We start from the raw sequence: 17,414 nt of genomic DNA, 5'->3' as shown, positions 1-17,414 counted from the left end.
AAAGAGAGAGAGAGAGACTAAGAAAGAGAGAGAGAGACTAAGAAAGAGAGAGAGAGAGAGACTAAGAAAGAGAGAGAGAGACTAAGAAAGAGAGAGAGAGACTAAAAAAGAGAGAGAGAGAGACTAAGAAAGAGAGAGAGAGAGACTAAGAGAGAGAAAGAAAGACTAAGAAAGAGAGAGAGACTAAGAGAGAGAGAGAGAGAGAGAGAGAGAGAGAGAGACTAAGAAAGAGAGAGAGACTAAGAGAGAGAGAGAGAGAGAGAGACTAAGAAAGAGAGAGAGAGAGACTAAGAAAGAGAGAGAGAGAGACTAAAAAAGAGAGAGAGAGACTAAGAAAGAGAGAGAGAGACTAAGAGAGAGAGAGAGACTAAGAAAGAGAGAGAGAGACTAAGAAAGAGAGAGAGCGAGAGACTAAGAAAGACTGAGAGAGAGAGAGACTAAGAGAGAGAGAGAGACTAAGAAAGAGAGAGAGAGACTAAGAAAGAGAGAGAGAGAGAGACTAAGAAAGAGAGAGAGAGACTAAGAAAGAGAGACAGAGAGAGAGACTAAGAGAGAGAGACAGAGAGAGAGACAGAGAGAGAGACAGACAGAGAGAGAGACAGACAGAGAGAGAGAGAGACAGAGACAGACAGTCAGATAGACAGACAGTCAGATAGACGGATAGACAGACAGACAGACAGACAGAGCAACTGACAACAGACATACAGACAGAGAGATACGGACAGACAAACAGAGAGACAGACAGTCTCTTGGAGACAAACAGGCAGACAGACACTGTTCCGCCGCTTTGGTAATTATGGGTGTAGCAGAACCCGCGCCGTCGGCAGAGGGATAGTTACAATCACTACTACTCTTTAAAAGTATGGGTATGTGTGAACCCGCGCCATCGGTAGTGTTTATGTAAATTATCATAATCAATTAATTCTGATGTTTTGTCATGTACACACTAAAAATTTGCAGACAGAGAGCAAATTAGGTGTGTGAGAGATACTTAACATTTCAAAACGATACCTTTAATGGTTCCAGAGTTACAATGATTTTAGTGTGTCTCTGGGTACAGGTGAACCCAGGAAGCACGGCAAAGGTTAACAGTGCCGCCTCAACATTTACAAGAAGCCGAATATGACGTCATCAAAGACATATATCGAAAAAATAAAAAAAGGTCTAGGGATATTTTTCCCATGAACTCTTATGTAAAGTTTTATGAAGATCGGTCTAGTAGTTTACTCTGAATCGCTCTACACACACACACACACACACACACACACACACACACACACACACACACACACACACACACACACACACACACACACACCACGACCCTCGTCTCGATTCCCCCTCTATGTTAAAACATTTAGTCAATACTTGACTAAATGTAAAAGGTCGGCCATGTATGAGAGCAATCCCCATTTTAATAGTAGGGCTCATGGCCCTAGAATGACCTTGGGGGTTCCTTCGACTAGGTTTAGTGACTGGAAATTCGACAGGCATGTAGCAGGAATTTTACTAGGGAGCATCTTGTATTGTATGTATATATTTTATTAAATTGTGTGTGTGTGTGTGTGTGTGTGTGTGTGTGTGTGTGTGTGTGTGTGTGTGTGTGTGTGTGTGTGTGTGTGTGTGTGTGTGTGTGTGTGTGTGTTAACACTTTTAATAGAGTTTATGATATAAGCATTTAGATCATATGGTTTTGGTGAAGATTTTCAAAAATGGGTTAAGCTTTTAATGACAGACACTTTTAGTAGTATTAATCACGGAGGGTGGATTTCAGAACCGTTTCCCTTGAAGTGTGGTATAAGACAAGGTTGTCCATTTTCACCCCTGGCCTTTATATTGGCGGTGGAAATACTTGCCATTAAAATTAGGAAAAGTGATATAACGGGTGTTGAATTACCCTCAAAGGTGGGCGAGGAGAGTGCCCTAAAAATTAAACAGTTAGCAGACGATACAACAATATTTTTACAGAACAGTGGTGATGTCTTTAAAGTTAAAGATATAATAATACAGTTTGCAAAGTTTTCAGGACTGACCCTGAATGTTAATAAAACCAAAATAATGAAAATTGGACAGCATTGTGGTCAGCAAAAGTTGCCCTTTGAGTGCACAGAGAAGATTAAGATTTTAGGTATATATTTCGTAAATAATGATAGAGCAATAACTGTTGAACAGAATTGGGTATTAAGAGTTCAGAAGATTAAGAAGTTGATTAAGATATGGAGTCGACGAGATTTAAGGATTCACGGTAAAATTGTAATAATCAAATGTTTTTTTATTTCACAGCTAGTATTTGTGATGCAGACGATTGGATTGCCAGATCGGGTTTTGACAGAGTTAAATAGATTGTTTTATAAGTTTATTTGGCAGAGAAAGTGTTCGAATAAAAAAGCATTTGAAAAAGTGAAAAGAAAAGTAATGGAGAAAGAAATAAGTGAAGGTGGGTTGAAAATGCTAAATGTGCACAGGATGCAAGAGTCTTTTTATTTACAATGGGTCGGACGTTTGTATGAAGAGAAGGGAGCAAATTGGACGTTTATACCACTATGGTTTCTGGGACTTGTTGTTTCAGGGTATGGTTGTTTTGATTTGAATGTTAAACCGAGTAAGGAATTGAATTTGACAATGATTGGAAGCCCATTTTGGCAGAGGGTAGTGTGGACACATTTGAGTTACAAGCGTAGGATGGAACATGATAAGATTGATATAAACAGTTTTTATAAACAGATTTTGTGGAGTAATGATTTGATTCGGTATAAAGGGAAAATGCTGTTTTATTTGTATTGGAAAAATGCTGGGATTGAACGAGTAAGTGATTTGTTTATAGTGGAAGAAAAGAGATTGAAGTCAGCAGCAGAGGTATATATACAAATTGGAAAGAATAATGCAAATATTTTATTGGATTATTGGGCATTAATAAACGCATTACCCAAAGTATGGATTAATTGGATTGAAAATAAACATATTATTGTCCAGATGGATAAGCAATTGTTTGATGGTAGCCTGTATATGACAAAAATAAGCCAAATACGAAAAATGATAGAAAAGAAAAGTGTAGATACTGCTGTAGAAAAACCTTGTGTATATAATTTTTGGTTGAGGAAGTTTGGTGTACAAGTAGATAAGGAAATTTGGACACTTGCCCATGTTTCCAAAGAAGTGAGGTTAAGAGAATTGCAATGGAAAATCTTACATAACATATATCCAACAAATATTTTATTATGTAAAATGCAAGTCAGGGAGAATAACAGATGTTGCATTTGTTGGACGGAAGTTGATTTTGTTGAACATTTCTTTTATGAGTGCATACCGGTAAAGTTGTTCTGGACGAAGATAGAAAACTGGATAGAGGAAAAGGCTGGATTGAGGGTTAATTTTAAGATGCAGGATATAATATTTGGCTATCAAGACACAAGTTGTTGTAAAAAGATGAGAAATTTTGTAAATCACGTAATATTAATTGGGAAAATGTGTATTAGTATTTTTAGAAAGACAACTTGTCAGGGATCAGTGTTCGTAATTTTCGAGTTTCAAATATTAAGTAGAAAATTTGATTTGTAAATATAAGGAATATTTCCATTGTAAAGAGAAAATGTCCATGTCTCGTGAGTGTAATATACCTCTATGTTGGAGTTAAAAAAAGAAGAAAAAGACCAATGAAGAAGGATGCTCACCGCCTATTTACAAGAAAAAAAAGACAGAAAAAAAAGAAAAAAAAGAAAAAAAAAAAAAAAAAAAAGGAAAGAAAAAAGAGAGAAGAAAACAAGGAAGGGTTGAAGCAGCCTGCATGCAACTGAGGTCAAAAAAAAAAAAAAAAAAAAAAAAAAAAAAAAAAAAAAAAAACACTTTTAATAGCACCACTGTGAGGGTTAAAACAAAAAAAAAGGGGGACTTCTGAAATATTTGTGCTTCGTGTCATGCGTCTCTGACCTTTAAAGGCTGACATAGTCCTATTTAATTAGTTCAATTACTTCCAGGGCTTTTCCCATCGTTGCGGGGATGTATAAATTAAGCTTCCTGCAAAGTTTTAGGTTTGAAGTCTTTACCAATTACAAGAAATAATTAATTCTTTATTGTATTGTTTAGCAACAGTTCTTCAGGACTTGGGCTATTTTTAGACCGTTGACGTCACTTCGTGACGTTTCGTAAACCAAAGATGGCGTTTGAGACTGTTCTGTTTACATTCGACACTATCAACACCACTCTGCAATACTGAACTAATTTTTTCTTTGTTCGAAGGCTACAACCAATCGTTATTATATCCCCTTAGGTACAGTTTTATAACATTATTGACACATGTAAACAATATGAATTAATTAAAGAACGCTACGAGTATGGCAGCCTTTAATCAGCAAGACATTAGCATTTCATGTTGATAAACATTATGTCTGCAGTTACGCGATTGATACACGGGTACACACCTATGACCACACACACACACACACACACACACACACACACACACACACACTAACACACTAACACACACACACTAACACACACCGCCTCCCCCCACACAGGCAAGTTTACTATGACACACATAAGAGCAATTACACTTCCTATACATGTTACCCCATCCTCCCTAACTTGGTTCAAATGGACAACTGTCACGAGTTTGGGTTCGCCATACGACAGTGGAACGTATCATGACCAGAATTAAAGCTATGTACGTACCCCTTGTCTCAGGTCACAGGTGTAATGGTTAAGAGAGGAGTAGGCCTTGGTGACGTTACAGGAGGCGGTCACCTCCCACCTGCTGGACGATGACGGCACTATGCTGCACGACACTTCACTGTCCGAGGGAGGGTCTGAGAGGGAACACACAGTGCACAGTGTGCATGTTGAGCCAGATCGACGCCACAACTTTGTCATACACAGCATCGTAGGTCAGGTCAAACAACACACACACACACACACACACACACACACACACATACACCCACACACACACACACACACGCGCGCGCACGCACACACACACACACACACTCTCTCTCACACACACACACACACTCACAAACACACACACACACACACACACACACACACACACACACACACACACACACACACTAACACAAACACACACACACACTAACACAAACACTACATACACACACACATACACACACACACACACACAACACACATACACACACACAACACAACACACCCACACACACACACACACACACATACACACACAAACATAATCTGGAGCGATGAGAGAGAGAGAGAGAGATACACAGAGGGAGAAAGAGAGAGAGAGAGAGAGAGAGAGAGAGAGAAAGAAAGAGAGAGAAAGAGAGAGAGAGCAATTCATATTGGGCTTGAATGTGAATACTTCCAGATGATATCCCCAGAACATTTATAAAGGTGTTTTGCTGTTGTTGTTGACTCCCCTGAGTAATCAGGAGAGTCTTAGAATTCAGCCGTGTTAGGCCGGACGTCCGTGGCACTGTAAAGGTGAGCTCACCACAGCACCACATTTTAAAAAAACCCGGATATGACGTCCATAAAGATATAATAGAAGGGAAACAACGTATTAAGATAGTATACATATGTACGAGTTTGATTAAAAGTAAAAATATAGATAGAGAGAGGGGGGGGGGGCGGAGAGAGGAAGAACAGAGTCAGAAAGAAAGAAAGAGAGATAGAGGGAGAGACAATTTAGGGAGAAAGAGAGAGAGAGAGAGAGAGAGAGAGAGGGAGAGAGAGGGAGAAAGAAAGAAAGAGAGAGAGAAAGAAAGAGAGAGAGAGAGAGAGAGAGAGAGAGAGAGAGAAAGAGCAAGAAAGAGAGAGAGAGAAAGAGCAAGAAAGAGAGAGAGAGAGAGAAAGAGAGAGAGAACACTCACAGACAATGTTCAGCTGGCACTCGGCTGGGTCAGCTCCCTGCAGGGTGCATCCCACATCCAATATGCCTAGTTGGCGAGAGGGAGTTAATGTGAAAGTGCTGGTAGTGCCACTAGTAGGTCTTGAAAGGCGGCTGTCCGTGCAAGTTCCGTCAGACCTACACACGCCGATTACGTTAAAGCCTGGAGCACTCTGTGGCGTCCTGACCTGCCACGTGACGTCCTCGGTGACAGCTATCTCTTCACAGGTGATGGCGACACTGGGCGCAGTCTCGTCAATCTCTATCCCCCCTTGTGGTGTGCAGCCGGACAGGACGACAGCTGAACACACAGAGACAAATTCAGGTAGAGAATACGAAACTGGTGCTACAACCATTTTGTTCTCGCCTATAAGTTTGTTTTTACCGTGTTGCCTTAGAACTCAGCTTCTTCATATTTGTTAAATTCATCAGAAACCATATTTAATCATAGACATTTTTAAAAGAAAAACACTTGTATATGAGTTTTGAAAAATCAATTGGTTGGAAGTTGTAAATGATCTGTGCAATAATCACTTTTAATCACACTTTGTATTTGCAAAGTAATTAATTCATTTTCAAGTCAGTACTGAGTAAGTGAATGTTTGCCCTCAATTTCAATCTATTCCCTAAAAATCGTTTTCTTGTTTTACCTTTTCATAATCTGTGTTATACAGGGTAGGGGTCAAGCGAGTCGTGATTGCAGGCGAACATGTCAATAGGACACGCTACAAAAAATCGTAACAATGCATATTTTTCAACCAGGTAAAGACAGTTGTGTAGACAATTCATCTCTCAACATGATCATTTAAATTGAATTATTCGCCAAAGCGTAACATAATTACAAAAATGAACACAAATCACTTAGACGGTGTTAAAAATATTTGTTTTGGAAAAGCTCCTTCAGACGAACATGTCAATTCGGCACGCTACAAAATTCGTAAAAATGCATATTTTTCAACCAGGCAAAGACAAATGTTGAGGAAATTCGTTTTTCAATATAATAATTTCATTAGAATTATTCGCCAAAGCGTTACGTTATCGCAGTTTGGGACAACGATCTCCAAAGTGAAAGTGGGCGTCTATGTCAGCACTGCGAAGCAGACCTGCGCATCTTAGGGACTTTGTTTGTTCGTTTGTCTTTTTATTTATGTTTGAGTGTGTATCGATGACGATATGTCTGTGTTTGTATTTGTGTTTATGAGTGTGTATGTATGTGTCAAGAGAGGGGGGACGTATGCGTTTGGCTTCATAGTACTTTCTCAAGAATCACAAAGCTAACAGGTCATTGGTTAAAACAAATGGCGCAGGGTTCCTTTCTTCTGATTTTAGCATGTTCGTGTAGAACAGACACTTGGTCACACAAAGCATATGGTTTTAAAACAAATCATAACGTCGATTCCGTGCGAAGGAGCTTTTTGACACCGTTTAAATGATTTATGTTCATTTTTGTAATTATGTAACGCTTTGGAGAATAATTTTAATTAAATGATCATGTGGAGAGATGAATTTCCTCCACAACTGTCTTTACCTGGTTGAAAAATATGCATGTTTACGATTTTTGTAGCGTGTCGAAGTGCAAGAACGACTCGAGTGACCCCTACCCTATATAACACAGTTTATAAAAAGGTAAAAAAGAAAACGATTCAATAATATGCACTACGTACAGCCGGTAAGATATCATCCACGAATCTGTCTTCCTTTTTTTATGTACCTTATTTGGTTCATATTTTACCACAATTTGAAAATGACGAAAAAACACTTGCAACAGTGGGCGCGAATGAGTTGCGTTTCTTTCGCCAGGTACTGTACGTTCTTGCGTGCGTGTGTGTGTGCGTGCGTGCGTGCGTGCAAGTATGTATGTACAATATATACGATAAGTCCTTCACTGGGGGTATGTATTGCTTGGTTTGTTGTTGAATGCGCCAAAGGCATTACACTTTCATTTTGTAATAACTTGCCCAACTTCTTTTCCACCTATTTTTAAACTAAGTATAACCCATTTCATTTTGACACGAAAAACGATATTAAGCAATTTAATACACAAAAGAACCCCATCTTCTAAAACTTGAGATGTCTTACTTTCTGAACTGTACCGAACTTGTTTATATCCAACAATTTTGTAACAAACTTACATACAATCCAGTACCGAGAACTAACTTGTAAGCGCCATGCCCCCCTCCAAAATGCACGGATTGGACCCCGGTCCCCAAAGTAAGAGATTGGCGTTTACTTTCCTGTGCTCTGTCCAGGATCAGTTATTTGTTAGAAATGGTGTAATCTGGCCTCCTTATATAAACAATATATCATGATTTGTTTCTATGTACAATTACAAACATTGTTCGTCCTTTTTGGCTCACGTAAGTGTAGCATATGCGATCGTCAACTTTGTCTGTATGTGCGTGTGTGTGTATGCATGTATGTAAGTATGTATGTAAGTATGTATGTATGTATGTATGTATGTATGTATGTATGTATGTATGTATGTATGTATGTATGTATGTATGTATGTGTAACCGAGTGCCGAAACACTACGATCACCCCGGGAAGCGAAGTGCAATCAAACAGGATTGAAAATTTTAGGGCTAATTTCTTAGCCCTATAAAAACTGTTATGCACACCCGATACAACAAGAATTTGTTTCTCAATATACATCTACTTGGTTTAAAGAAAAAGTAAAGCGGTGTTTATATGACCAGTATATTCACAATTGGTTCTTAGAAATGGATACAAAAGACATTTTTTGTAATTATAGAATGTTTAAAGATAGTTTTGTGTGTGAAGACTACATTAAATCCTTGTCGTTCCAAAAAGTCGTTACACTCATGAAATTTAGAACTACAAATAACAACCTGCCAGTACAGAAAGAAAGATACCTTAATATACCTAGAGCGAATCGCATTTGCAGAAAATGTACATCAGAAGATATAGGAGATGAGTATCATTATTTGTTTGTTTGTGACTTTTTCAATGAAATAAGAGCAGAACTTATTCCACCATTCTACTGGAAAAAACCGAATTCACTTAAATACAAAAAACTGTTCGTATCAAGAAAAAAGAAATTGTTGACGAAACTCTTGGAATTTATAAAATTAATTTAACCTCAACATGGCAGGACGTTTACGTCAAGGAATAGAAGAACGCGCATGCGCAAGCTCACTGAATACGCACGCAATGCTTCACTAACAGACATACATTTTATCTCTTGGATTATCGCTTACATCCTTCTTGTGTGTGTAATTATTTGTGGAAAGCTGCACTTCAATGTGTTGCTCGGACTGTTTTGTGTATTGTGACAGTTTTTTGGATTGTATTTCTCAATGGTTTAGGTGAGAGAACAGTTTTTCTTTCATCGGTATTTGCGTCCACGCATACAGCGGAAAGACAATGGCGGCCCTTCATGATGAGTCAGATAGCGAACGAAAGGAATGCGCAGATTTGTCGCGTAGTGGGGCTAACTATGGAGTGCAAGAGATGTTTTTCGGAGTTGATGCGACGACTATTTTGATAGTATGGAAAAAAGGATGCATCATTTAGAAGAGAGTGACAGCCGAGTGTTGAACACGAGAATGAAGCCAGTTCCGACAGGGTCGGAAACTTCTCTGGCATTGTCGCTGACAGGGTCAGCGAAGAAGACAATTTATGTAAATAAGCTCGCCAGGAGCGAGGAGGAAGATGAGGAAAGCGTTATTCAAGTGGTGGTGAAAAACGCTAACAGTAGCACTAGTAAACCGAATATTCTGGACAAAGACAAAGATGGGGACCCAATTGCTGAGAAATTGGACAAAATCGTTGAAAGCAGATTCACTGTCCGCATGTCAGAGCAGAAATTGCAAGAAAAACTAGACAAGCACTTGGTGTCAGACAATTGCAAGCAAATTAAAGCCCCTCATTTAAACGAGGAGCTAATTGACAAAGGAAGTGTGGACAGGAATGCAAGGAAAAATGATATGCGCCTGTACAACATTCAAAAACTGCTGTCTAAAGACTACGCTGCATTAATAAATGCATCAGACAAGCTTCATTCAGACATGCTTGAAATTTCAAACCAGACGACCGGCGATCTTGACAAATAAGTAGTGCTAAAAATGGCAAACGAAGGTCTCGAAGCAAATGCTGACGTCATTGCTCTTTTGGGTACAGCACAGTTAGAACTCTCTCAGAGTAATTGCTGTAATAGAGACAGCTGCTGAAAAAACAAAGAGGCTGCTTCAGCAAATCGTGACTAACTTCGTCAGCGAATCGTGACTCACTTCGTCAGCAAAACGTGAACTACATTTCCGTAGCCAAAACAAATAACGATCCCGCCTGACCTTAGGTCACACGCTGACTCAAATATTGTAGGTCACACGTACACAAACAATTAACGTGCCGACTGACGCCAGTAACATTCCCGTCAATGATCTGAAAGACAAATTTAAAGCAGGACAAATTTGGAAAAATATAGAACATTGGGAGAAATTGACTTCAGACAAGGTTGTACTTAGTATGGTGCAAGGGGTAAACATTGATTTTACAGAGGTGGCTGTGCATAGTGGTGAGATTTTTCCACCTAAGTTTTCACAAGAACAGAAATGGCCATTGACGCAGAAGTAGAGGAGCTGATAAGGAAAGGAGTAGTTGTTGACTGCAGTCATAGTATGGGTGAATACATCGCACCTATTTTTGTGAGACCGAAGAAAGACAATAAGCTTAGACGACCTTAACCTCAAGAACTTGAATAAGATAGTTGAGTATCATCATTTAAAACTGGAAACATTACGTCATGCTTTAGCGCTGGTGACAGAGTGTTGTTGGTTTGCTTCTATTGGATTTAAAAAGAGCTTCTCGCAACGCTGGCGTGGCGATGGGCAGTTTGTGTGATTGCATGCGCCTTTCTTTGATTGGCTCGTAGCGGACCGTTGGAACTGACCTGTGCGGCGGACAGTGCCCCGCACACAGCTTAGCTTAGCGTCACTACGCAAGATGCCAGCGAGCTGAAAGGTCAAGTTTTTGTATTTGGTGAAAATGTTTTATTTCTTTGTTGGTTTTTAACGATGTTACAACGATGTTACAAGCATATGTTTTTGGTCATTCCATTTGCAGACGGTTGCGGGAATGCATTGAGTCGGGATACGATCCTCGCATGCGTCCTGATTTCAAACTTGATAGCCAAATGTACGTTAACATTGTGGGCAGGGGAGGCTTACGCCTCCAGCAATTGGTTGGAAAAGATGGCGCCGGATCCAACTACTTGCGAAAGATTTTTCGCACTGCACCTGACGTTGTGATCTTACAACTTGGGGGAAATGATTTCAGGTTTGCAGAACCTATGGATGCTGAGGAGTTTGCCTTGACGATGCTGGCATTCGCTGGCCTCCTCCATGGGATTTACAAAGTTAAACAAGTTGTGGTTTGTGGCATTCTGCCTCGCTTCAGTCCAACCGCCGATTACAGAGGATCGCGGGGCTTATCGGCCACAATACAGCAACGCTATCACGCCGGGGCCAGATATTAACGCCAAATTGGCAGAACACAGTGCTGACTTGCATTACGTCACGGTTTGGTGCCATGACAAGTTTCAATTTCAGGAGGAGAAAAGAGGCTTGTTTGCGGCCGACGGCGTACATTTGTCTGAATAGGGCAGTTACATAATGTATCAATCGGTACGAGGCGCTCTGATCGCGGCCAGCAAACGCTGTACACGTGTACGAGCCGCTCTGACAGCGTGACCTATTTGGCTGGAGGCAGACAGTCTCCAGCGCTGTGTTTGTGACCAGACTCTCGCAGAAGCACTGACGGGCCGTGTACCAGCAACCTACTTTCCGATAGGTTACACGGTGAAGGCTCAGACTTCTGGGGTGGTACACGCGTGGCGGCTATTTTTAGCCAGGGCCACGCTGCACCTGATATTTTGGGTTGCGTTGACGCCTAGCGGCGTCGGAAGCCAGTGGTCATCGGCTGCCATCCGAAAGTCGCTTGTTCATTTCAATGCTTGTTATTCTCTCAGGTGCCAGGAGAAAAGGTTCCGTACAACTCTCGCTTACTCTATTACACATGTCGTATGCATTGAGCGATTACTTCCCTTTGGTTATTTGATACACTTTTATTCCAGTTGCTCGAGCACCAACAGCCTTGTTGTTTTATCCACTTTTATTCCAGTTATCTTGTATGCGCTTGAAAAACTTATATATGTGGGGGAAATGCATAATTATGATGTTTTCTCTAAAATGTTTTTGGGTGCGCTGGATACACAGCCACACGTTTCTGCGCTTGAAACACAGCCAAGGGGTTTTCTATGGCTCAAAACACACATTAACCACTTTAATTCCAGTTGCCTGAGCACCAACAGCTTGGTTGTGTTAACCAGTTTAATTCCAGTTGCCTGAGCACCAACAGCCTCATTGTTTTAACCCCTTAATTCCAGTTGCCTGGGCACCAGCAGCCACAGCTCCAATCGTGTTTTGTGTGCGCTTGAAACACAGCCACAATTTTTATGTGCTTTAAACACAGCCATTTTGCGTGAGCTAGAGACACAGCCACAACTTTTCTGCGCTTGAAACACAGCCAGTTTATGTGCGCTTGAAACACAGCAAAAATTAGTAGGTGCTTGAAACACAGCCATGTTGAGTGTGCTTAAAACACAGCCACACGTTTTGCTGCATGAAACTCAGTTTAACCACTTTGATTTCAGTTGCCTGAGCATCAACTGCCTGGTTGTGTTAACCACTTTAATTCCAGTTGCCGGAGCACCAACAGCTTGGTCGTGTTAACCAGTTTAATTCCAGTTGCCTGAGCACCAACAGCCTCATTGTTTTAACCACTTAATTCCAGTTGCCTGGGCACCAGCAGCCACAGCTCCAATCGTGTTTTGTGTGCGCTTGAAACACAGCCACAATTTGTATGTGCTCGGAACACAGCTATTTTGCGTGCGCTAGAGACACAGCCACAACTTTTCTGCGCTTGAAACACAGCCAGTTTATGTGCGCTTGAAACACAGCAAAAATTATTAGGTGCTTGAAACACAGCCATGTTGAGTGCGCTTGAAACACAGCCACACATTTTTTGGCATGAAACTCAGTTTAACCACTTTTATTTCAGTTGCCTGAGCACCAACAGCCTGGTTGTGTTAACCACTTTAATTCCAGTTGCCTGAGCACCAACAGCTTGGTTGTGTTAACCAGGTTAGTTCCAGTTGCCTGAGCACCAACAGCCTCATTGTTATAACCACTTAATTCCAGTTGCCGGGGCACCAGCAGCCACGGCTCCAATCGTGTTTTGTGTGCGCTTGAAACACAGCCACAATTTGTATGTGCTCGGAACACAGCTATTTTGCGTACGCTTGCGACACAGCCACAACTTCTCTGCGCTTGAAACACAGCCATTTTGAGTGCGCTTGAAACACAGCCACAATTTGTAGGTGCTTGAAACACAGCCATGTTGAGTGCGCTTGAAACACAGACACACATTTTGCTGCATGAAACTCAGTTTAACCACTTTTATTTCAGTTGCCTGAGTACCAACAGCTTGGTTGTGTTAACCTCGTTAATTCCAGTTGCCTGGAGCACCAACAGCTTGGTGTGTTAACCAGTTTATTTCCAGTTGCCTGAGCACCAACAGCCTCATTGTTTTAACCACTTAATTCCAGTTGCCTGGGCACCAACAGCCACAGCTCCAATCGTGTTTTGGTGCGCTTGAAACACAGCCACCAGTTTGCTGCGTTCTAAACACAGCCAATGTATGTGCGCTTGAAACACAGCCACAATTTTCATGTGCTTGAAACACAGCCACAAGTTTTATGTGCTTGAAACACAGCCTTTTTGCGTGCGCTTCAGACACAGCCACAACGTTTCTGCGCTTGAAACACAGCCAGTTTATGTGCGCTTGAAACACAGCCACAATTTTGATGTGCTTGAAACACAGCCATTTTGCGTGCGCTTGAGACACAGCCACAGCTTTTCGGCGCTTGAAACACAGCCAGTTTAGGTGCGCTTGAAACACAGCCACAGTTTTTAGGTGCTTGAAACACAGCCGTTTTGAGTGCGCTTGAAACACAGCCACACGTTTTTCGCATGAAACTCAGTTTAACCACTTTTATTTCAGTTGCCTGAGCACCAACAGCCTCGTGGTGTTAACCAATTTAATTCCAGTTGCCTGAGCACCAACAGCTTGGTTGTGTTAACCAGTTTAGTTCCAGTTGCCTGAGCACCAACAGCCTCATTGTTTTAACCACTTAATTCCAGTTGCCGGGGCACCAGCAGCCACAGGTCCAATCATGTTTTGTGTGCGCTTGAAACACAGCCACAATTTGTATGTGCTCGGAACACAGCTATTTTGCGTGCGCTTGCGACACAGCCACAACTTCTCTGCGCTTGAAACACAGCCAGTTTAGGTGCGCTTGAAACACAGCCACAATTTGTAGGTGCTTGAAACACAGCCATGTTGAGTGCGCTTGAAACACAGCCACACATGTTTCTGCATGAAACTCAGTTTAACCACTTTTATTTCAGTTGCCTGAGCACCAACAGCCTAGTTGTGTTAACCACTTTAATTCCAGTTGCCTGAGCACCAACAGCTTGGTTGGGTTAACCAGTTTAGTTCCAGTTGCCTGAGCACCAACAGCCTCATGGTTTTAACCAATTAATTCCAGTTGCCGGGGCACCAGCAGCCACGGCTCCAATCGTGTTTTGTGTGCGCTTGAAACACAGCCACAATTTGTATGTGCTCGGAACACAGCTATTTTGCGTGCGCTTGCGACACAGCCACAACTTCTCTGCGCTTGAAACACAGCCAGTTTATGTGCGCTTGAAACACAGCCACAATTTGTAGGTACTTGAAACACAGCCATGTTGAGTGCGCTTGAAACACAGCCACACATTTTGCTGCATGAAACTCAGTTTAACCACTTTTATTTCAGTTGCCTGAGCACCAACAGCTTGGTTGTGTTAACCTCGTTAATTCCAGTTGCCTGAGCACCAACAGCTTGGTGTGTTAACCAGTTTAATTCCATTTGCCTGAGCACCAACAGCCTCATTGTTTTAACCACTTAATTCCAGTAGCCACAGCTCCAATCGTGTTTTGGGGCGCTTGAAACACAGCCACCAGTTTGCTGCGCTCTAAACACAGCCAGTGTATGTGCGCTAGAAACACAGCCACAATTTTCATGTGCTTGAAACACAGCCACAAGTTTTATGTGCTTGAAACACAGCCTTTTTGCGTGCGCTTGAGACACAGCCACAACGTTTCTGCGCTTGAAACACAGCCAGTTTATGTGCGCTTGAAACACAGCCACAAGTTTGATGTGCTTGAAACACAGCCATTTTGCGTGCGCTTGAGACACAGCCACAACTTTTCGGCGCTTGAAACACAGCCAGTTATGTGCGCTTGAAACACAGCCACAGTTTTGAGGTGCTTGAAACACAGCCGTTTTGAGTGCGCTTGAAACACAGCCACACGTTTTTCGCATGAAACTCAGTTTAACCACTTTTACTTCAGTTGCCTGAGCACCAACAGCCTCGTGGTGTTAACTACTTTTATTCCAGTTGCCTGAGCACCAACAGCTTGGTTGGGTTAACCAGTTTAGTTCCAGTTGCCTGAGCACCAACAGCCTGGTTGTGTTAACCACTTTTATTCCAGTTGCTTGAGCACCAACAGCCTGGTTGTGTTAACCACTTTAATTCCAGTTGCCTGAGCACCAACAGCCTCATGGTTTTAACCAATTAATTCCAGTTGCCTGAGCACCAACAACCTGGTTGTTTTAACCATTTTTATTCCAGTTGCCTGGGCACCAGCAGCCAGTAGTAAGCTCGGGTATGAGCAGTTTAAGCCAGTCCTTACGATCAAAGATGCTCTCTTCCTCAGTCGGTTACATGCCAAAACACAAGCCTACCCGCCCTGGACCTGCAGCCCAGAATAGGCAGACATGGCCGGCAAATAAGAGGGCTACAAAGACGAGGACAGGGGATCCTCCAGCCCAACCTCAGCACAGACAGTGGCTACAGAGCCACAAGGGACATCACCTCCTGGGATGACCAAGCTCCTCCAGGCGTTGGAGGGAAAAATTGAAGCAGCGGGCAGGCGGCAGTTGCGGCTCAGGCAGGGACACCTGCCAGACGCCCCAGCACAATCAAATGGCAGGGCCGGCCAACACTGACGCCCCAACAACAAGCCAGACACCCCAACAGTCGGCGGACCTGGCGAGGACCTGGCCACCCAAGCCTGCACTGCAGCCACGTTTGCAGTCACCGAACGCATAGCAGGTACGTCTGGAGGGTTTACATCAGCCGCGCTGGGCCTACCATCACTGGTACCATTAAGAATCAAACAGAAGATTTGGGGCGGGCCCAAAACCGGTTCAAAGTGAGCCATTGCAAAAGTGGCTCGAAGGCTACAGGCCGGATCTCGCCAACAGATTAGTTTCAGGTTTTTAGGGATGGTTTCGACATTGGCTACAAGGGTTCTTTAGCCTAGGTCAAACCCAAAAAATTTGAAGTCAGCTTTAGACGATCCCACAGTGGTGGACGAATGGAGATCAGACTCCCGCTAGACAAGTTAGCCAAATGCTATTCAGGCTTGCCTGCGAAAACAAAAAAGTACAGTTAAGAGATCTGCAGTCCATCATTGGTACACTGAACTTTACGTTACTGGATATGCAATACACAAGCTTTTCTCTGCCGCGGTGTTGTTTTCTTATGTTGCAGGTCTCGAGGGTTCTCAGGCCTGGTACTTCGCGGACGCAAAAGATCGCCCCGAGACACGGGAGATAACGACAGTCCAGAACTGTGTATTTTTGCATTGTGTACAGTTAAAAGCAAGCTCAGGTAATTTGCAGTTCAGTCCATCTCATTCCCTACCTCCTGTGGGGTCAACACTTCTTTTTTAAGGCAAAAGGGAAGTGTTTATGGCCCCTTTGTTGACCCAACAGAAGGGCAGGGGAGACAATCGGCCAGCAGTGCCCTGCATGCTGTGCTATAATTTGATGCTAAACTTTTTCATGTTTTTTGTAAATATGTTTTGGAAAATTGATTTTGAAATTGCTATGATTTTTCACAAAAGTTAAATCATAAAAAGCTTTCATTTAATTCAATAACATTTCACTTTACGTGGACTTAACTGCAAACAGCTGGTGTGGACATTTGATTTGTTGGAGTGACTGATAAGAATGGAACGAGCGGATGAGTGCGCGTTCAGTACAGCTCTGATGGACAGTAACCAGCTGTAATTCAGTTTGTTAGCACATGCACTTACACAAAGAGGCTTATTTCTTAGTTCATGTGAATGAAAAATCACAAGAGTACCTGAAGTTTTTTCGGGGTTTTTCCTAATGGATGGGCATGTTGCCCACGTCTGTTTACCAAGATTCTCCAACCTGTGATGGCCCACCTTCATAGCTTAGGGTTTATCTCTACCATATTTATAGACGACACTTTGTTGATCGGTGATTCTGAGATAGAGTGCATCAGAAATGTTAAAGCATCAATTGATTTGTTTCAAAAACTGGGGTTTGTCATCCATCCTACCAAATCAGTTCCTACCTTCCCACCAAATTATGTATCTAGGGTTTGAAATC

General features: G+C 42.1%; 1 protein-coding gene and 1 long non-coding RNA gene across 2 annotated transcripts in view; both read right to left on the bottom strand.

Moving 5' to 3' along the window:
• LOC138974524 (hemicentin-2-like) overlaps positions 1-5,486 on the bottom strand; it is a 126,537-nt gene extending 121,051 nt beyond the window's left edge. The window contains exons 1-2 of the mRNA XM_070347240.1: positions 5,474-5,486; positions 4,672-4,805 (exon numbers count right to left, since the gene is read on the bottom strand). Coding sequence (XP_070203341.1) covers positions 4,672-4,805; positions 5,474-5,486 — 147 coding nt within the window. The remainder of the gene's footprint in view (positions 1-4,671; positions 4,806-5,473) is intronic.
• A 467-nt stretch (positions 5,487-5,953) lies between these two features.
• Positions 5,954-17,414, bottom strand: part of LOC138972868 (uncharacterized) — a 59,015-nt gene continuing 47,554 nt past the window's right edge. Inside the window, exon 3 of the long non-coding RNA XR_011457793.1 lies at positions 5,954-6,170. This is a non-coding gene — a long non-coding RNA (uncharacterized lncRNA). The remainder of the gene's footprint in view (positions 6,171-17,414) is intronic.

Source organism: Littorina saxatilis, linkage group LG8 (assembly GCF_037325665.1).
Source record: "Littorina saxatilis isolate snail1 linkage group LG8, US_GU_Lsax_2.0, whole genome shotgun sequence".
NCBI lineage: Eukaryota > Metazoa > Mollusca > Gastropoda > Littorinimorpha > Littorinidae > Littorina > Littorina saxatilis.
The sequence above is the reverse complement of the archived record's forward strand: the minus strand, read 5'-3'. Positions and strand labels throughout refer to the sequence as shown.